General features: G+C 36.1%; 1 protein-coding gene across 5 annotated transcripts in view; it reads left to right on the top strand.

The window, feature by feature from the left end:
• Window positions 1–22,465, top strand: part of MON2 (MON2 homolog, regulator of endosome-to-Golgi trafficking) — a 111,131-nt gene that overhangs the window by 26,411 nt on the left and 62,255 nt on the right. For all 5 annotated transcript variants that reach the window (XM_059184755.1, XM_059184754.1, XM_059184753.1 and 2 more), the window contains 7 exons: window positions 3,934–4,063; window positions 10,764–10,861; window positions 11,555–11,680; window positions 13,154–13,348; window positions 19,997–20,121; window positions 20,540–20,676; window positions 21,755–21,908. In XM_059184755.1, the coding sequence (XP_059040738.1) occupies window positions 3,934–4,063; window positions 10,764–10,861; window positions 11,555–11,680; window positions 13,154–13,348; window positions 19,997–20,121; window positions 20,540–20,676; window positions 21,755–21,908 (965 nt within the window). The remainder of the gene's footprint in view (window positions 1–3,933; window positions 4,064–10,763; window positions 10,862–11,554; window positions 11,681–13,153; window positions 13,349–19,996; window positions 20,122–20,539; window positions 20,677–21,754; window positions 21,909–22,465) is intronic.

The following is a 22,465-nucleotide window of genomic DNA, read 5'->3' as shown; positions in this document are numbered from 1 at the left end:
TGTTGTCAAAGTTTCTAAGTGCTTTGAGACTGTATTTGAATAAGTTCACTGAAAGAGGAAAGCCTGGTACTGTTTGTACCAAAAGCAACTTCCCTGTAGCTATCATGATAATGGACATTGCACATTAAAAACCACTGTGGCCTTATTTCCCCCAGATTAGAATTGAAATCAGGTTACGTAATAGAGCAGAGCCTGTTGGGAATAAGAGAAAATTGGCAGAAAAATAGGAATAGAAAGATAAAATGTTTGGAGATATCCATGTTCTCATTGCGTTGGGTATGCCTGTGATAGCTCTTCTTCCCACCTTTTAAAATTTTACATCTATGTGATATGTAAGCCAGAGTGTTTAAATCTCTTTCTTAAGTAGTTGGGAAAGTATCCTTTTGGCATTTATACTAGATAAAGCTGCATGTATGGTAGGGGTTTCTCATTTCTTCCCCATTCCTACCCTCTTTGGAACATGTTAACAGCTGTTCTATTATTTCACTCTTTAAAAAGATTTTTTAAAACTATGATTTATTTCTAAAGAACAGAAAGTACAGAGAATAATATAAAGAATAATCTTTAGTTAATCATTTATTGTTTAAGAAATTTGTTGGACTTTCAATAGTAGTTCCATTATAATTTGCATACCTTTAAAAAGTAGATGGGTATTAAAGTAGAAAAGGGTACTGTCACATTAAGCTGTATATACTCTAAAGAGAATAGATCTATCTTTTTGAGTTATTCATTTGATGTTCTTTGGTCATAATGAGATTTTGCTCATTTGCAAATAGCTTATTTTAAGCTACCTGCTATTTTATAAAACATTTTAGGTATTTTTGCGTATTCTTTTGTTGTATGTCATCCCTTTTGGTTTCTACCTATCAAATTATTGTTCCGATACAATATATTTAAGAGTTTATAAAATGCTGTCATTTAACCTACCAAAGCAATAAGAACTATTATAGTTTAAAATTAAATGCAGGGCTTGCATTTGTTGGTTAATTTGGAAATGGAATATTTTGGAATGAAAAGTGAAGTATAAAGAAATAATACCAAATTGAGTACTATGAAAGCTTCTATATAACATAAACCTTTCCTTTATGTTGAAATTGAAACAGTAATATTGATATAAAAAGCTCGTTTCCTTTAAAATTTTAATGTAATTAATATGATAAATATAGTATTTAGACTACCATTATGTTTTTCTCCAAACATGGCTTCTTTAAAACTAAAACTTTTGGAAAATCACATAGGAGAAAATTTTTGTGACCTTTAGGTAGAGATGCTTTAGGTAGATTAAAAAAAAAAAAAAAAAATCTGGGGCGCCTGGGTGGCTCAGTTGGTTGGACGACTGCCTTCGGCTCAGGTCATGATCCTGGAGTCCCGGGATCGAGTCCCGCATCGGGCTCCCCGCTCCATGGGGAGTCTGCTTCTCCCTCTGACCTTCTCCTCACTCATGTTCTCTCTCACTGTCTCTCTCTCAAATAAATAAATAAAATCTTTAAAAAAAAAAAAAAAAAAAAAAAAAAAATCTGTGAACCATAGAAAAGCCACAGAATGGGGGAAAATATTCAGAAATATCTCACAAAGGACTTTTATCTAGAGTGTATAAAAAACTTTTACAACTCGGGGTGCCTGGGTGGCTCAGTGGGTTAAGGCCTCTGCCTTTGACTCAGGTCATGATCCCAGGGTCCTGGGATCGAGCCCCGAATCGGGCTCTCTGCTCAGCAGGGAGCCTACTTCCTCCTCTCAGCCTGCCTCTCTGCCTACTTGTGATCTCTCTCTGTCAAATAAATAAATAAAATCTTAAAAAAAAAAAAAAAAAACTTTTACAACTCATTTATAAGATAACCACCCAAGACAAAAACAGACATTTTTTTTTTAAAAAGACTTATGTATTTATTTGAGAGAGAAAGAGTGCTGAGTGGGGAGAGGGGCAGAGGGAAAGAATCTCAAGCAGACTCCTCATTGAGTGTGAAGCTGGATGCAGGCCTCAATCTCATGACCCTGAGATCATGACGTAAGTGGAAATCAGGAGTCAGATGCATAACCAAATGAGCCACCCCAGCACCCCTGCACTAATTTTTTAATAGACCCTTGACAAAATAAGATGGCTATTGAATACATGGAAAGTGGCTCAGCATCGTAAGTTATCAGGGAAAAGCAAATTAAAACTATAGAGAGGTATCGTTACATATCCATTAGAGTAGTTAAAATTGAAAAAGACCAACCATATCAAGTATTGTTGATGATGTGTGAAAGTGCTGAAATCACACATACTGCTGGTAGGAGTTTAAAATCACTTTGGAGACTGGGCGCCTGGGTGGCTCAGTGGGTTAGGCTGCTGCCTTCGGCTCGGGTCATGGTCTCGGGGTCCTGGGATCGAGTCCCGCGTTGGGCTCTCTGCTCGGTGGGGAGCTTGCTTCCCTCTCTCTCTCTCTGCCTGCCTCTCAATCTACTTATGATTTCTCTCTGTCAAATAAATAAATAAAATCTTAAAAATAAAATAAAATCAAATCACTTTGGAGAACTAGCATTTTCTTTAAAAGTTTAACCTATACTTACTATTTGATCCAGCCTTTTCACTTCTAATTACTTATCCATGGTAAAGGAAAACATGTCTTTAGAAAGATTTGTATATGATATTCACAGCAGCTTTATTCACAATGGCTAAAAACTGGAAGCAACTTAGATATCCATTAGCAGATGAATGGGCAAGCAAAATATTTGGTATGCCTATACTATGAAGTACTGTTCAGGAATCAAAAAGTACAAACTGTTGATTCAAAGAACAACATGGATAAATTTTACGAATATTACAAGTAAAAGAAACCAGACACAGAAACAGTGCATACTGAATGATGAAATGCTGTTTGTAGAAAATGCCAGTTTATCTGTAGTGAAAGAGGCAAGATGGTGGTTGCCTAGAACCAAAGATGGAGGAAAAAGTGGAGCACAGAAGAACACAGGGAGACTTTTAGGGTGTTGAAACTGTCTTGTAACCCAATTGTGGCAGTAGTTTCATGGGTGACTATAACTATGAAAACTCACCAAATTAAATACCTTAAAGAGATATAGCTTATTTTTTTTAAATATTTTATTTATTTATTTGAAAGGTAGAGAGAGACAATGAAAGAGAGATAGCATGAGAGTAGAGAGGTTAGTGGGAGAAGCAAACTTCCTGCTGAGTAGGGAGCCCGATGTGGGACTCGATCCTATGACCCTGGGATCGTGACCCGAGCCGAAGGCAGTTGCCCAACCAACTGAGCTACCCAGGCGCCCCTAAGAGATACAGCTTATTGTATAAAACTGTACCTTAATCAACCTGAAGTTGATTTTTAAAAAGAATGACTCCTTTAAAAAATTTTAATTTTATTCATTTATATGCTTAGCATATTTATATAATATATCTTCAGATGACTTAGTGATATAAAAAACTTTGAATACTTGTTATTTGCAAAACAAGTCATTCTGGGGAAATAAAGCACAGTACTTTTTTAAGAAAGATTTTATTTATTTGAGAGACAGAGACAGTAAGAGCAGGAGCAGAGAGGAGAGGGAGAAGCAGGCTCTCCACTGAGCGGGGAGCCCGATGTAGGGCTTGATCCCAGGACCCTGGGATTGTGACCTGAGCCAAAGGCAGACGCCTTAACCAACTGAGCCACGCAGGTGCCCCCATCACAGCACATTTTTATATGCATGTTAAAAGAACCAAGTTGTGAAGTGCATGTTTCACATTATGTAACATAATCTTATGTGGCTGTATATTTAGTTTGAATTATTTCAAAATCCAAGGATTTTAGTGGTTTTATTGTATATATAAGAGGGTGGAAATTTTAGTATCTGTGATTGAAACAGCTGAACAAATTACTTAGTTTTGGGTTATATCAAATAAATAGTTACTCTGTTCTTCAGTCCTATTTCACTAAATGAAAATTCTTCTTTTAGGCAATTGTTCTTTGTTTTCGACTACACTTTACAAAAGATAACATTACAAATAATACAGCTGCTGCTACAGTGCGACAAGTTGTTACTGTTGTTTTTGAGAGGATGGTTGCTGAAGATGAACGACACAGAGGTAGAGTGATAAAACTGGTTTCCTTTTCACAGTGTGTGGTTCTTCGACCCATGATTTCTCTTTTGATTTTCAGTCTTTGCCCTGTGAACTTAGGTTGCCTAAAAACTAGAATACTTTAAAAAATGTATTTACTTTACAAATATTGTTATATTGACATTGGCAGTTCAAAAACCTAAATCCTCAACAGTATTATCATCCCAAGAATAAACTCTTTATTTTCCATGTTTATTTTTAATTATGTATAATTTCACATTTTTTAAATTTTATTTATTTATTTTTTTAAAGATTTTATTTATTCACTTGACAGAGATCACAAGTAGGCAGAGAGGCAGGCAAAGAGAGAGAGGAGGAAGCAGGCTCCCTGCCAAGCAGAGAGCCCTATGCAGGGCTTGATCCCAGGACACTGGGATCATGACCTGAGCCAAAGGCAGAGGCTTTAACCCACTGAGCCACCCAGGTGCCCCTAATTTCACATTTTATATCAAATACCGCATTATATGTATTTTTAGCTAGACATTACATTATATGAATTTTTCATGTTATTCTTTTATTTAAATTTTATTTTATTTACTTATTTTTAATAAATATTTTATTTATTTGAGAGAGAGGGAGAGAAAGAGCAAGGGAGCATCAGTAGAGTAAGGGGAAGAGAGGAGCAGGGAGCCCAATGTGGGATTCAATTCCAGGACCCTGGGATCATGACCCGAGCCAAAGGCAGATACTTAACCAGCTGAGCTATGTGGGTGCCCTATAATTTAAATTTTAATGGATGCACTATGTTTTGTGGCTATTCTGAGTTTAATGAACTAGTTTCCTATTGGATACTTACATTGTGTTTAGTATTTAAGTACTCTTTTGAGTGTCCTCCTACATACTTTTTCCCATTTGAATTAATTCCTTAAGGTAAATTTCCAAGAGTGGGTTTCCCTCACATGAATTTTAGTCTGTGCCTATTAGCATGTATTAATGAAGGATTTTATGTAATGTAAGATTATCTTTTCATATTTTCATTAGATACTTTTATTGTAATTATAAACATCTTTCTTTGTGATTTTTAAAAAAATTTCCTAAAAACTTAGGAACATGTCAAAGAGCTGAAGATACTATTCCTGTAGTAGTTTTTATAGTTTGATAATTTTTAACTATAGAAATTATGTTTTATTAATTTGTTATTGGATGAAATTAAGTTATTCCCCATGATTAGTTGAAAAGATCATAAGGTGCTACCATCATGACATCCTTTCTGCTTATGTACTCAAGAAACAAAAGATTAAACTATTTTTCCCTTTTACACAAGGAAAATCCCTGAGAAATCCTCCTACCCCCAACTCTTAATGTTATGCTGTCTGTCATTTCATTTGAGGTTCTTTTGGTATTATTGATAAAAAATGGCAATACTGGTAAATAATTGGTAATGAGGCCTATTCTAATAATTTCTTTACTTTTGCTGAGGTTAACCAGTGGTCATATTTTAAGTTTCAGACATTCTTAATCTTTTGGCTTATTAGAATTTTTCCACTTAGTTTGGTGTGTTGGTTTTTCTGCTTTTTTTCTCAGGGTAAATGCAGGTTGAGTTCTAGAGTTTGAAATATTAAGGAATTAAAGTTACAGGGTAAAACCGCAGTTCTCCAGTTTGGATGTGTTATGTATTCGTAACTTCAGTGCGATTCCTGGATTGGTAGTTTTAGCTGTGTGTCTCTAAAACCCAGTATCTCATTTAATACTTTCTAATAAGGAAGAAATACTTAAAACCTCATTTTTTTTTTCAAATAGTCATTAAGTCAACATTTATTCAAAATAGGCTGTCATAATTTGCAGAAATGGTATCTTATTAGTATTCAAAGAAATGTTGAGTTAGGAAACATCTTTCTAGCTGATGCTTAGCTAGTCAGTACCTATAGCTAATGTAGTAATTGTGGCAGATCATTGTATTTCTTTGGTGTTGGTTGTGATCTCTCCTCTTTCATTTATGATTTTATTTATTTGGGTCCTTTCTCTTTTCTTTTTGATAAGTCTGGCCAAGGGTTTATCAATCTTATTAATTCTTTCAAAGAACCAGCTCCTAGTTTCGTTGATTTGTTCTATTGTTTTTTTTTTGTTTTGTTTTTTGTTTTTTGTTTCTATTTCATTGGTATCTGCTCTGATCTTCATGATTTCTTTTCTCCTGCTGGGTTTAGGCTTCTTTTGTTGTTCTTTCTCCAGCTTCTTTAAGTATAGGGTTAGGTTGTGTATCTGAGACCTTTCTTGTTTCTTTTGCTATATATTTCCTCTCAGGACTGCCTTTGCTGTGTCCCACAGATTTTGAACCATTGTTTTCATTATCATTTGTTTCCATGAATTTTTTCAATTCTTCTTTAATTTCCTGGATGACCCATTCATTTTTTAGAAGCATGCTGTTTAGTCTCCATGTATTTGGGTTCTTTCCAAATTTCCTCTTACGATTGAGTTCTAGCTTCAGAGCATTGTGGTCTGAAAATATGTAGGGAATGATCCCAATGATACTGGCTGAGACCTGATTTATGACCCAGGATGTGGTCTATTCTGGAGAATGTTCCATGTGCACTAGAGAAGAATGTGTATTTTGTTGCTTTGGGATAGAATGTTCTGAATAGATCTGTGATGTCCATCTGGTCCAGTGTGTCATTTAAGGCCTTTATTTCCTTGTTGCTCTTTTGCTTGGATGATCTGTCCCTTCAGTGAGGGGAGTGTTAAAGTCCCCTACTATTATTGTATTATTGTTGATGTGTTTCTTTGATTTTGTTATTAATTGGTTTATATAGTTGGCTGCTCCCATGTTAGGGGCATAGATATTTAAAATTGTGAGATCTTCTTGTTGGACAGACCCTTTGAGTATGATATAGTGTCCTTCCTCATCTCTTATTATAGTCTTTGGCTTAAAATCTAATTGATCTGATATAAGGATTGTCACCCCAGCTTTCTTCTTCTTCTTCTTCTTCTTTTTTTTAAAGATTTTATTTATTTATTTGACAGAGAGAGATCACAAGTAGACAGAAAGGCAGGCAGAGAGAGAGAGAAGAGGAAGCAGGCTCCCTGCTGAGCAAAGAGCCCGACATGGGACTCGATCCCAGGACCATGAGATCATGACCTGAGCCAAAGGCAGCGGCTCAACCCATTGAGTCACCCAGGCGCCCCCCCAGCTTTCTTCTGATTTCTATTAGCATGGTACATTGTTTTCCACCCCGTCACTTTAAATCTGGAGGTGTCTTTGGGTCTAAAATGAGTTTCTTGTAGGCAGCATATTGATGGGTTTTGTTTTTTTATCCATTCTGATACCCTTTGTCTTTTGATTGGGGCATTAACCCATTTACATTCAGGGTAACTATTGAGAGATATAAATTTAGTGCCATTGTATTGCCTGTAAGGTGACTGTTACTATATATTGTCTCTATTTCTTTCTGATCTACTACTTACAGGGTCTCTCTTTGCTTAGAGGACCCCTTTCAATATTTCCTGTAGAGCTGGTTTGGTGTTCACAAATTCTTTCAGTTTTTGTTTGTCCTGGAAGCTTTTTATCTCTCCTTCTATTTTCAATGATAGCCGAGCTGGATATAGTATTCCTGGCTGCATGTTTTTCTCATTTAGTGCTCTGAATATATCATGCCAGCTCTTTCTGGCCTGCCAGGTGTCTGTGGATACGTCCGTTGCCAATCTAATATTTTTACCATTGTATGTTACAGACTTCTTTTCCCTGACTGCTTTCAGGATTTTTCTCTTTGTCGCTAAGACTTGTAAATTTTACTATTAAGTGATGGGGTATGAACCTATTCTTATTGATTTTGAGGGGGGTTCTCTGCACCTACTGGATTTTGGTACTTGTTCCCTTTGCCATATTAGGGAAATTCTCTCCAATAATTCTCTCCAATATACCTTCTGCTCCCCTTTCTCTTCTTCGTCTGGAATCCCAATTATTCTAATGTTGTTTTGTCTTAAGGTGTTACTTACCTCTCGAATTCTCCCCTCATGGTCCAGTATTTGTTTGTCTCTCAGCTTCTTCATTCTCTTCATTTAGTCTTCTATATCACTAATTCTCTCTTCTGCCTCATTTATCCTAGCAGTAAGAGCCTCCATTTTTTTATTGTACCTCATTAATAGCTTTTTTGATTTCAACTTGGTTAGATTTTAGTTATTTCTCCAGAAAGGGCTTTTATCTCTCTGGAGATGGTCTCTCTAATATTTTCAATGCCTTTTTGGAGCCTGGCTAGAACCTTGAGAGTCATCATTCTGAACTCTAGATCTGACATATTGCCAATGTCCATATTGATTAGGTCCCTAGCCTTTGGTACTGCCTCTTGTTCTTTTTTTTGTGGTGAGTTTTTTCGCTTTGTCATTTTGTCCAGATAAGAATATATGAAGGAGGGGTGCCTGGGTGGCTCAGTGGGTTAAGCCGCTGCCTTTGGCTCAGGTCATGATCTCAGGGTCCTGGGATCGAGTCCCACGTTGGGCTCTCGGCTCAGCAAGGGGCCTGCTTCCCTTCCTCTCTCTCTGCCTGCTTCTCTGCCTACTTGTGATCTCTGTCTGTCAAATAAATAAATAAATAATCTTAAAAAAAAAAAAAAGAATATATGAAGGAGCAGATAAATACTAAAAGGGTGGCAAAGACCCCAGGAAAGTGTGCTTTAACCAAATCAGAAGAGACCCCAAATGGTGGGGGGAGAAAGGGCATAAAAAGAAGTTCAGAGAAAAAAAAAAGTTAGAAAAAGAAAACAAATGAAAAAAATATATATATTAAACTGATGACTAGAACAGGGTGACCCACTTAATTTTGGCAGTATTTTGGTCTCTTATAAGAACCTACCTCCTGAAATTTTAAAGAATGAAAAGCATATATGAGGGTAAACACAATAAAGGGATGGATTATGCCTATAAAGATGAAAAAAAATTTTTTTTTAATTTCTAAAAGAGTTAATAAAGGAAGTTGGTTGGGAGAATAAAGAAAAAGAAAGTGGAGAGAATTTGCTTAAGCTGGAGACTAGAACAAGCCCAGAGCTAGATTTAGGGTATATTTTGATCTTTTAGAAGAAGTTGTACCCCAAATTTTTTAGAAGAAAAAACCCTATGTGTATACAAAAAAATAAAGTTAGATACAATGAAGGATAAAATATGACTAAAATAATGAAGGTTCAAAAGAGATTATTTTTTTTTAATGAAAGGTATTGTTAAGATAAACTAGTTTAAAAACATTCAAAGCGGAAAGGGTAAAAATTAAAAATAATTTAGCAGAAGAAAAAAAAATTAATTTACTGCAAGACTAAAGAATCATGGGGAGAAAGCCATGAATTCCATTCTTTGCTTTCTCCTCCTCTGGAATTCGCTGTTCTCCTTGGTAAGTGAACTTTGTCTTGGCTGGATTTCTTGTTGATCTTCTGGGGGAGTGGCCTGTTGTAGTGATTCTCAAGTGTCTTTGCCCCAGGCGGAATTGACTGCCCTTACCAGGGGCCAGGCTAAGTAATCCACTTGGGTTCGCTTTTGGGAGCTTTTGTTCCCTAAACGCTTTCTGTAGAGTTCAGGAGGACGGGAATGAAAATGGCAGTTTCCCAATCTCTGGCCTGGAGTTGCTGAGAGCTCGGGGTGCCTCCACAGTGCACCCTCAGAGAAAAGCACTCAATCACTCCGGTCTCCCTGGCCTTCAGCCCTGTTCCGAGCTCACCCAGCCTGTGACCACGTCTCTGTCTCTGGCACACAGCTCCGCCTGGAGTCTCCAAACCCCGCAGATCCCTGAGCTCCCCCAGGGGGTGTCTCCCCGGGTCTTGTGGGGACCTCATTCACGGAGCAATAGCTGTGCCACGGATTACGGTTCAGGGTAACCCTGAGTTGAGAGCTCACTCCTCAGCTCTGTCTCTGTAGCCGGCTTTCCTGCTCCAATACCTGCGAGCTCTCCAACACTCAGACAACTCCCACCCTTCGGTGAGCCCCTGGGACCTGGAGCCATGCTGATCCCGTGTGGGCTTCACCTTGGTCTAACCTCTGGAGCAAAGTCCCTCATTGGAGCAGACTTTCAAAAGCCCTGATTTTCTGCTCCGCTGTTCTGCCGCTTGATGGGAGCGGCCCCTCCCCCTGCAGTCTATCTTCCCGTCGCTTTGGATTCACTTCTCTGCTGGTCCTCCCTTTCAGAAAGTGGTCAATTTTCTTCTGTTTCTAGAGTTGTTGCTCTTCTTCTCTTCAGTCTCCCATTGGATTTGTAGGTGTTCGCAATGGTTTGATAAGCGATCTAGCTGATATCTTGCTACCTGATGTCCTCTCAGCCTGCTACTTCTCTGCCATCTTGACTCCTCCCCCAATTGTGGCAGATCAAGCAATTAATTCTTCGTTTATACTGAGGTGATATAGGAATTAACCATGTGGTAAACTTCTATGTACTTGATTTTTAAAGGCACATTCAGAGATCATGTGAATTTCAACTCCATTAAATAAAGGGATTGGGAAAAGGGAGACTGGGAAAATCAAATGTATGGATAAAGATGCTAAACTTATTAAAATGACATAAGATAGTAAAGAGTAGTTTTTATGGCATTCTATATAACAATAAATTCCTAATTTTTTTTCCCATTTTGGAGGCATAATACTGAGCCTACATTTAAGAAATGTTTATAATTTCACAAACATGTATTTATTTTAAATAGTATATATGATTTATTAAAGTCATTATAAACCGCTGAAACCCATCTTATTTTGATTGCAGATATTATAGAACAACCAGTACTGGTCCAAGGAAATAGTAACAGAAGATCTGTCAGCACCCTCAAACCTTGTGCTAAAGATGCATATATGCTTTTCCAGGTATTTCAGTTGATAAAAGTGATTTTATTATAGAATATAGTTTTGTATGAATTTTTGATTTTGGAATTTTATGTCTGATTTAATTTTTCAAGTGTCAGCTTTTTAAATTGTCAAATTTTAAAGGGTCAAAAGTAGTATTTTGAAAATGTTCTAAAACATTAAAGGGCATCTATAGCTAAGGAACATGATAAAACATTTCATTTTAAGGAAATAAAATGAATTAAGCCCAGAACTAGAAAAAGAGGCATATTAGGGATGACTAGAAAATAATTTCTGTAACATAAAAATTTAACTAATAAGTCTTTGGTCTAACACTGTAATTTTATATACAAATACCTGATTTTCACGTTACTTGTCATGAATATATCTTTTAAGTAAAATAAGATTTATCTGCCCTGAACATTTTACTAATTTTTATTAAAGGGTTATTTTAAGTGGTTTTTCATTAAAAGACTATTAACTATTTATCTATGTACCGTATGTATTGTCAATAGTTATATGATTCTTTAAAAGTTTACTTATATAATCAAGTATATGGTTTTTCAGAATTGAATTACCAGTGCTTAGTTTCTAAGGAGTAAAAACAACTATATAAGAAGAGATAACTTTTAAAAATTTTATGAATTTTGAAAAGCATGTTTCATTCCAGCATGTGAATGTTTTCTTTATTTTTCTTTTAACTTATTTTCCCAGGACCTTTGTCAGTTGGTTAATGCTGATGCTCCTTACTGGCTAGTAGGCATGACAGAAATGACTCGAACATTTGGCCTTGAATTACTTGAGTCAGTCCTGAATGATTTTCCACAGGTCTTTTTACAAGTAAGCCATTTGTAGTATCTTGCAACAAAATAAATCATATTTTTTCACAGGTATTTTCCAAGAAATTACCATGTATTCTTTTTCCCATGTGAGAGGATTGAAAGAATTACAGCATTAGACTTCAGATGTGATAATTTAGTGTTGTCTTACATTATTGTAGTGCCCTAGCACTTTGAAATTTTAGCATTAGAAGGAGTTCCTAGAGACCATCTAGTGAGGCATTTTCCAATCTGTGGGTGTCTGAGGGAATTTGGTATGTGAGCTGTTTATTATAATATTTAAAAACTGAAAAATTGGGGCACCTGGGTGGCTCAGTGGGTTAAAGCCTCTGCCTTCAGCTTAGGTCATAGTCTCAGGGTCCTGGGATTGAGCCCCGCATTGGGCTTCTGCTCGGCAGGGAGCCTGCTTCCCCCCTCCCACCTCTCTGCTTGCCTCTCTGCCTCCTTGTGATCTCTCTCTCTCTGTCAAATAAATAAATAAAATCTTAAAAAAAAAAACTGAAAAATTGTTACTGATTTTTACTTGTTTATGTAGCTATGTGCTTTTGGATAATTCAAATGGAAAAAGAAGTCCCAGACTTTAAAATAATTATGCAGTGCTCTTGGCTGGCTTAGTTGAGGAGCATGTGACTCTTGATCTTGGGGTCGAGTTTGATTTCCATGGTGGGTGTAGAGATTGAAGAGATAAAAACTTAAAAAAAAATAGTGACTATGCTTGTCATTGAGTTTTTTTTTTTTTTTTTTAAATCAGCTTATTGTGTTCTGTTCAAGCAATCTAAGTAGAACAAAATATTAAGTTAATTATTAAATCTTCCATGCATGGGGGTGCCTGGGTGGCTCAGCGCATTAAAGCCTCTGCGTTTGGCTCAGGTCATGATCCCAGGGTCTTGGGATTGAGCCCTGCATTGGCCTCTCCGCTCAGCAGGGAGCCTGCTTTCCCCCCACACCCCAGCTCCCCCTGCCTGCCTCTCTGCCTACTTGTGATCTCTGTCAAATAAATAAATAAGATCTTTAAAAAAAAAAAAAAAACTTCCATGCATGAACAGAATAGTTATCTTGACAAAGTAAAATTAATGAATTATAGAACATATTTTATTTACCTGGTTTTCTTTCAGCAGCCTATTTTAAATGCTTTAGCTGTTTGAATTTGTGTAATCTGTCTTCTTTATTCTCTTCTTTGTTTTGAATTGCTAGTGTTCTACCAAAATCACAGTTCCTAATAATAAACCTCTTAATTCCAAATCATTAAATGTTCATTTTTAAATTAGATTTTTTTGAAATATTGATGACCATTTTGATCTTACAGTCTGAAAGAGCAACACTAATTTCATAATTGTGTGTAAACTGTAGAATAATAAACTAAACATGTAATAAAGCTGATTATTAATAAATTTTATTTGCCAGTAAGTCTGTGTTTTTAAAAGTATTAAGTATAAACTAAATTAATTCTTTTTTTTTTTATCTTTGCAAATAGCACCAAGAGTTTAGTTTCCTTCTCAAAGAAAGGGTATGTCCTCTTGTGATAAAACTCTTTTCTCCAAATATAAAGTTCAGACAAGGTTCCAGCTCTTCATCTTCTCCAGCACCAGTTGAAAAACCATATTTTCCTATCTGCATGCGTTTGCTCAGAGTAGTATCTGTTCTAATTAAGCAATTTTACAGCCTTTTGGTAAGTGCTAATTTTCATGTGTGTTTGTATGTGTAATTGCATGTAGTGCCCTTTAAATGATGATTTATTATAATGCATTCAGCTTTTACACTTCAGAATTTTTTAAAAGTATTTATAGGTGTTTTCCTAGTTATTCTATGGCTTTATTCTATCCTTTCTTAGATTTTTTGCTTATGTTTTATATAGTATTTTTAATGTATGTCAAGGGGAGTCATGGCCTTTTATCTGAGGGCAGTATAGAATTTGTGGCTTAGAAATTTGGCTTATTAGCAAATTATCTCATTTGAGGGATAATTAAAATTTTAGTATCTTCAGTTTATGCTGCTTTTGTTTATACTATTTAATGTATCTTAACAAATTAAAGCAAAGAAGTTAAAAATTTGGTGAACTCTAGGATTAGAAATCAACTGTTTTGACTTCTAGTCCAGTATTGTATTTATTTGGCATAAATTTATGAATGCAGGATATGTTGTGATACTCCTTATCATAATATGTCAATGTAATAGTTTTTAGAGGAAATGGTGTGTAATACTTTTTTTTAGTTTTATGTTATGTGAAATTCATCCTTGTACAGTTTTTTAGTTTATATCCTTATTTAATTAACAGGAATAATTGATTGTTGATAATTATGAAATAGTTCACTATATAAATTTATAATACTTCTAACACTGTGAGCAGTCGATGTGCTAAATATTAGAGCTAACCATCAACTTTACAAACAAACAGATAAGTTTATACTAAATTCTGTGGAGAGGGGCACCTGGGTGGCTCAGTGGGTTAAGCCTCTGCCTTCAGCTCAGGTCATGATCTCGGCGTCCTCGGATCGAGCCCCGCATCGGGCTCTCTGCTCAGCGGGGAGCCTGCTTCCCCCCCTTCTCTCTGTCTGCCTCTCTGCCTACTTGTGATCTCTCTCTCTGTGTCAAATAAATAAATAAAAAGTAAAAATTAAAAAATAAATAAATAAAATAAATTCTGTGGAGAGCTTTTTAAAATAAAGGGCTTTTAAAAATATTTATGATAAACATGTCATAGATTTTCTTTTCATATTCCAAATCCATTTGTGCACAGTGTATTTAGAAATCATCTTTATAAGCATTGTAGTTAACAATTATTTCTGACCACACAAAGTATACCTATAGTACATATTGATGTATTTAATGTAGAAGTACTTACAGGAAATCAAATCACTTCAAACGAATTGCTATTTATTGGGGACACCGTTGTTATCAGAGTTGGGTCCCAGAAGTTTAAGAGTCTTTTGGTACACTCATAATTGTTGGCTTGGACTTTTTTAGTTCCACCAAAATTAATAACATACAATTGAATATTTCAGTACATAAGTTTGGGAATTTACTTTAATTCATAGCTTCATCTTTCTCTGTAAGGGTTAACTTTTAAAAAATTACAGTGTTCTTCTCAACACTTATGGTATTTGATATAATTTTCAATAATTATATTTAATTGAAAAAACAGTACTTTTTTGTCTAATTATATACAATTGAAATGGAGGGAAATTTTGTGAGTCATTACATAGATTAACTTTTGAAAGTTTTGAAAGGTCTCCTGGCGCTTGCTGAAAATAAATGAAAGGTAGCTTAATTTCTTCCAGAGATGGAGAGCTTTTACCTGTCGCCTGTTACATATTCTGAGTTATATTTATTTATGGTCTGTTTCAGTCCACAAAGAAACTTTTTAAAAATGTAAACCAGAGTGACATCAGCAAAATGTTGGAAATATGAAGCTGAGCCCCTCTGTTCCCCACGGAAACACCAGGTTAACAGTACATAGATTACCTCTGTGAGAGCTTATCAGTTGAGAGGTTATAGCACCCCAGACAAGTGTAAGGCAAAGCAGAGAGGTTCATTAGAGTGGGTAGGAAATCTTACTGCACTTAGCTACATACCGCATCTCACTCCTTACAAGAGCACAGCATGGTGTGATGAGGAGAAAACTCTCAACCTGTGGTTTCTCCTTTAGGTTGCAGAAAGATGAAATATGCATCCTCCATTCTAACTTTTTTGAGGTATGCTAACTGGTTTCTGTCTCACCTGATTCTCGGAGCACTGATGGGAAAGGTAGCAGTGACGGGAAAGGTAGCAGTGATGGGAAAGGTACCCCTTGGGCCTGCTCAGAACAAAGACAAGTTCTGCTGCTTGCTGCTGCCCAGAGAGCGTAATACTGCAGACATAGACCAGGGGGAGCTCCTGAATAGGAAACAAGGAGGAAATGTCTTCAGCTGGGAAGTTACACACACAAGCCCAGAGGAAATAAACAAATGGACAGAAGAGGTTTGAGAGGATCCCTGACTGATTGGTGAAAGTCTTTGCCTAAAGACTAAAAGAGTTGGCTTTTTTCAAATGCCCAGATTTCAACAACAACAACAAAATAACAAGGCATACAAAGAAATAGGGAAACATGGCCCAATTCAAGGAACAAAATTAATCTCCAGAAACTAACCATAAAGAAATGGAGGTCAGTGAATTACCTGACAAAAATTCAGAATAATCATAAAGAGGCTGAGTGAACAAAAAGAATACAGACAACTAAAATTAAATCAAGAAAGTGGTGTATGAACAAAATGAGAATATCAAAGAGAAACTATAAAGAAGGATAAAACAAATATAAAGCAGAAGAATACAGTAACTGAATTGAAAAATGCACTGAGGGGATCAGCAGTAGACTAGATCAGTAGACTAGAAGAAAGAATCAACAAGCTTGAAGACAAGTCATTTGCATTTACCAGATTAGGGGAAGAAGAAGAAGAAGATGAAGAATGAAGAGCCTGTAAGAGACTTATGGCATACCATCCAGCAGACCAAGATACACATGTCTAGCAAAAATGTACTGGGTTATACTCTCACGCTCATAACACCTCATCCATGAGACATAATGGAGTTTTTCCCATATCAGCAAATTCTCTGACAGTCAGGTATTTTACATTTTAATTCAATTCTGATACTAACCACAGTTAGCATAGACCCTACAGTTAAGGACTCAGTCTCACAAGATTACCCCCTATTGCAGATGCCAATTGTTAATAATATGTTGCCCACTTACCCACAGATTGTAACTTGGCTGTATATGGGAAGTTCTTTGGGTTTCCTAGGAAAACAGTTTACTTACTATTGTCTGTTTATTACAAAGGATATTTAAAAGGATACTACTATTGATAAGCAGATGAAGAGCAGGGTCTGGAAAAGTCCCAAGAGCAGGAGCTTCTGTCCCCATGAAGTTGGAGTGTGCAACTCTCTTGGCATGTATATGTATGCTCCTCAACCTGGAAGCTCTCTTAACTCTGTACTTTTAGGATTTTTATGGTAATTCTCATCATGTAGGCATGATGGATTATTAACTCAGTTTCTACCATTTTCCCTTCTCCAGAGAATGAGGGCGGGGCTGAAAGTCTGAAGCTTCTAATTATGATTGTTTTTTCTGGTATCCAGCCCGTCTCCTGTAATCCATTAAGAATTGCCTCATTAGAGTGGAAGATACTATTCATCTTGGAAATTCCAAGAGACTTAGGAGCTCTGTGTCAGATGCTCTGATCACTTAGGAAATTATAGGGATTTTAGGAGCTCTGTGTCAGAAACCAGGAGCAGAGACCAATATATATATATATATTTTTCTTATTGCTTAACAATACATTATGGGAGTCTCACATGAGGAAAGAAAGGGGCAGAGAGCCTATTTGAAGTAATGGCTAAAAACTTCCCAATTTTGAAGAGGAAAGGAACATATAAATTCATGAAGCTCAGAGAATTATAACAAGATTAATCCAAAGGGAGCTATACCAAGACCCATTATAATTAAGCTGCTAAAACTTACAGAGAATCTTTAGAGCTGCAAAAGAAAAATGACTTGTCATGTGCAAGGGAACACTCATAAGACTGTCAGTAGATTTCTCAGAAACCTAATCCATAACTCCTAACATGGTGGTAGTATTTGGAGATGGAATCTTTGGGTGGTAATTAGGGTTAGACGAGGTTATGCAGGTAGAGCTGTCATGATGGCGCTAGTGACCTTATATGAAGGAACACTAGAGAGCTTTCTTGCTCTGTCTGCCATGTGAGAACACAGTGATAAGTCAGCTGTCTGCAAGCTAGGAGGAGAGCTTTCACGCAAACTGCAGTGATGGTGTCACCCTGATCTCAGACTTCTAGCCTCCAGAACTGTGCCAAATAAATTTCTGTTATTTAAGCCACCCAGTCTGTGGTCTTTTGTTACAGTATCCCAACAGATTAAGAACTTGGTTTCTGTCCACCGGTTGTCTTATGTAGCAGTTCATCTGGTGACTTTGTCAGAGATATAGATATAGATACCTTCTTCAGAATTTTGGTTTTGGATGAAATTTCTGTTTTTGAGTGCATTTATTTTAGATACTGTACAAAGTGCTTTACATATATTAATTCATATAAACCTTACTACAGCTAAAAAAAAAAAATGAGACTTGGGATATTTATGTAATTTGCCTGAGATTATACCTTCTAATCCACAGAGCTGGGATGTTAATGAATTCTTTTAGACCCCAAAACCCTTGCTGTTAATTCCAGTGCATTTTACTACTTCTCTGTTTTCTTAGTTCTCATTTCTTTTCTCTTCAAGGCTGCTAATGCCAATTTTAAATATTCTATCAGACTTTCTTTATTGTGTCCTAAGTCAGCAGTTATCTTATGTTATAATCTGTTAGAAATCCATGTGATGCTGTGATTAGAATTGCTACCAGGATGATTTTGATTAACTTAAAGCATCAGTTGTCTCTTGACTACTATGCTTTACCAAAGACTAGGAATTCAGAAACATTTATCACTCTTTATGCTTATAATGGAGTTCATGAAGTATCTTCATGCCACAAGGAATTGGACTTGGGCCATAGATGCCAATCTTAGTACCTGTTTCCCTATTGAGTTCCACCTCTTGAGGGAAAAGGCTTAACAGATTCACAGTAGGCACCCTCCTTTGATGTCCTTGATTGAGAACAGTGCAGTGACCTCAGCACAAGTTCTGTGATCAGACTTTCACACTTGGCAACAAGGGAGGAAGGGAGAACAAAGTTCCAGACCTCAGGAGAGAGTCTCTCCTTTACCCAGATCACAAGGTTTTAGTGGCTACAATATAAATTTATTGTTTGATTTGTGCTGTAGTCTGTCTACCACAGGAGAGAAAATGATACACTCTTCAAGGCACGTTTTTTTAACAGTATTTCCTTTGGCTGTGATATAATGATGTTTCTGAGAGTCTTTGTTTTCTGGCCTCATAATCTAGCTGATGAGGCTTCAGTTCTACCACATACATATTTCATTTTCACTCTAAAGTAGGTAGTGTCCATTTGGAGGATGCACTAATGTTAAAACTCAAGTACATACAACTTGTACAGTGAGTCACCACATTCTTTTTCAGTTCTTTACTAAAAGGATCATTTGTTTAATAGAAAAAATAATGTGCTCTGCATTTGCATGAATTTTATCATGTTTAGGGGATGTTTTTATTCTTACAGTTTTCTGATTTGATTTCTCCGAAAGATACAGATAATTTTATCCTTTATTTATAAGAAGGTTATGTACCTTGTCATCCACTCAGTTGGTGGATAAAGAAGATGAGCCTATCTGATTTCTGATCTAGTGCTTTTTAGCTGTCTTATGATTAGAACATTGCTAAACCTCTGTTTTATGACTTCTCCAATCATAGCAGTCCACAGATAAAGTTTTTAATTATCCCTCCTGCTTTCATGATCATGTCCTGATTTTAAGCATTCAGTTAACAGTACTGAAAGGCATTAGAAAATACCAGCTGCTAAGACTTTGGGTGAACATCCTCTCGCCCCATGTGATGCTCGCTCATTTCAGGATACCCCTAGCTAATTTGTCCAAGAAGGTACCACAGTAAAAGGAGGGTCCAGTTTGGCTTAGTAATCACAATGTCAGGTTCTTAGCTCCCAGATATCCTGTTGTGTCCTCAGTTAGTGTACAACAGAAGTAATCCATTTACTGTTGAAAAACCTGGTTACTTTTTTTTTTGGTTGTTTATTCATTTATCAGACATTTAATACATAATGGTGAAAATGTGTTTCAGACATTTTTATTTACAAAGAACTTGCAGAGGAGATGGTTTATATTGGTAATGGTTACTAATACTTACAAAGCAAAGCTATGTACCAGGCCTTGTTCTAAATACTTTATGTATCTTTTTACCTGTCAACTGCTACAGATTCCTTGTTTTTATACTAGAAAATATATATTAAACGTGCTTAGGCTTATTGCCTCTCTGTTTAAGCAGCAAAAGAACTTACGGGAAAACGTGGTGTTATTGAAGAGTAGAACATACATTCTATTAGCAGTTTATATGATACATCCTACCTGCCAGGAATGAGAATGGTGTAATGGTACATAGTGTTTTCTAAAGAACAAGGTTAAAAGGTTAACCATGAGAGCAGATCACTTTTGTGTTTTCAGGGATGTAGAGAGATACTGATTATTTTTATTGTTAACTTTTTCCTATATAGTCTGCTTTTTTCTTTACTCCCCTTTAAAAATTTTAATTTATTTAAAATTGGAAGATTTTACTGGTTTGTCCGTTACACTAAGAACAAGAATGTAATTTATAAATTCTGATCTTAGGTTTAAAGATATTATTATTTAAAAATCTTTTTAGGTAACTGAATGTGAGATATTTCTGTCACTTCTGGTGAAATTTCTGGATGCAGATAAACCACAGTGGTTACGAGCTGTTGCAGTAGAATCAATACACAGACTCTGTGTGCAGCCTCAGCTCTTAAGGTAAAAACCTCAGCAATATTTTGCTAAATAGATAGGGTAATGTTTGCTAGTAGGAAGAGTTTAAATATTTATTCCCAAGTATTAGTGATTTCTAAACAAAGAAAACTGGGTATTATTTATAAATGGAGTGGTAGTGGTGTGTGTGTGTAAAACAGCTGAGCGGTGGGCAAAAAAAATAGGGGTAGTAATTGCCATCAATCCAAATTTATTGGTTAATATGGCCAAGATGATTTTTATCTTTTATAACACTAACCTCAGTCTGAACCTTTTTACTAACTTAGTAAAATCACTCAGGTGTGATGAAGTTTTAAGTACAGCATTCAGACTGATTATATGAACATTAATTGCTATAAAAAATGTTAAAAATTTTTAATATATTCAAGTATTTTCCTCAGAAACATTTAAAATTATTTTACAGATCATTTTGTCAGTCCTATGATATGAAACAGCATTCTACCAAGGTTTTTCGTGATATTGTGAATGCCCTGGGATCTTTTATACAGTCGTTGTTTCTTGTCCCTCCTACCGGAAATCCTGCTACAACAAACCAAGCTGGTAAAGACTAATTCTTATTTTGTTTTTTTATATTCTGCCATGATTTACTGAATTCACTGTTCCCAGAGGATATTTTATGGAAATTTTGTTACTGGAGAAATTTGGATTACCTAAATGTATTGATAGTAAAGAGTTTATACTTAAAGAAAATTCAGTCTCGTTGAGGCAGCTATGTTTACTTCTTTCCAGAATATGTTTCCTTCTTTACTGTACTTTCAAGTTCTCTAATCGCTTAAGAATAAGAGTTTAGATGTTTATTTTCATTTTAGAGGAATTTTCATTTTGGGGCACCTGGGTGGCTCAGTCAGTTAAGTGTCTGCCTTCAGCTCAGGCAGGGTGATCCCAGGGTGCCTCTTCTCTCTCTCCCTTTGCTCTTCCCCTTCTTCTGCTCTCTCTGTCTCTCTCAAATAACTAAAATTAAAAAAAAAAAAAAAGGAGAGAGAGAGAAGGATCTTCATTTTGTGCCTCTCTTTAAAGAATTTGGTTCACCACCTTAGGAGGTCTGTTCATTTCTCTTTTAAAAAAATAGGTAAACTTGTTTGGCAATCAACATATGGCTTGTTTCTTTTTGCCTTCTTTGTGTTTATCTTCTACTTTCTACTGTCTGATTAATGGTTTCTTAATTCTTTATTTTCACCTCTGATAAAAAATGGTCTAACAAAAAGTATATTATAAAGTTTGTCAGTAGTTTTACTCATTAGTACCTTTCTTATAAAAAAGGAAATGGGGACGGCTGCATGGCTCAGTTGGTTAAGTGGCTGCCTGCAGCTCAGGTCATGATCCCAGCATCCTGGGATCAAGTCCCACATTGGGCTTCTTGCTCGGCGGGGAGCCTGCTTCTCCCTCTGTCTCTCTCAAATAAATAAAATCTTTAAATAAATAAATAAATAAATAGGAAATGGTATTCTGGGGAAATAGAGCCTCTAATAGCCAAAGCAAGGTTGATAAACTTCATTTATTCGTGTGGTATCCTTTCTTAATAGAACAAATTTTCTTTAATTAAACAGATGTCTGTGTATTATGGATTCGTAATTAACTAGTAAGTTGATATCTTTGCTTTCTTTCCCTTGTCTAATAGGAAACAATAACTCAGGTGGCCCCGTCTCAGCACCAGCTAACTCAGGAATGTTGGGGATTGGTGGAGGTGTTACTTTGCTACCAGCATTTGAATATAGAGGAACTTGGATACCTATTCTGACTATAACAGTGCAAGGCAGTGCAAAAGCCACGTAGTAAGTAGTAGTAGCTTTATTTTGTGATGAATGACGCCATTGAGGTTATTTTATCCTAAAATTTTTCTGCATTATATTTAAAATTTTAAACCTAGTAATTCTAATGCAATTTAGAACTAATTTTCTCTTGTTCTATGTTGGTTTTACATAGGATTGGGTTTTGTTTGTTTTCTTTTGTGCTGTTTATTGATGTGTTAGTGTTAACAGTATTGTGAAACAAAATGTATTTTTTTTTTTTTTGACAGAGATCACAAGTAGGCAGAGAAGCAGGCAGAGAGAGAGGAGGAAGCAGGCTCCCTGCTGAGCAGAGAGCCCAATGTGGGGCTCCATCCCAGGACCCTGAGATCATGACCTGAGCCGAAGGCAGAGGCTTTAACCCACTGAGCCACCCAGGCGCTCCCAAAATGTATTTTTTTTTTTACCTGAGGACCTAGTTAGCTTTTCTGTATGGCTTTTTGATTTAAGTATGTGATTTTGGACTTAGGTCTTTTAATGCTGACTGAGTCACCAGCAGCAAATGAATTAACCTTTTTAAAAATCTGTTTCTTCACCTATAA

This window comes from Mustela lutreola, chromosome 8, assembly GCF_030435805.1.
Source record: "Mustela lutreola isolate mMusLut2 chromosome 8, mMusLut2.pri, whole genome shotgun sequence".
In the NCBI taxonomy this organism is placed as follows: domain Eukaryota; kingdom Metazoa; phylum Chordata; class Mammalia; order Carnivora; family Mustelidae; genus Mustela; species Mustela lutreola.
This window is presented reverse-complemented; position numbering and strand designations above follow the sequence as displayed.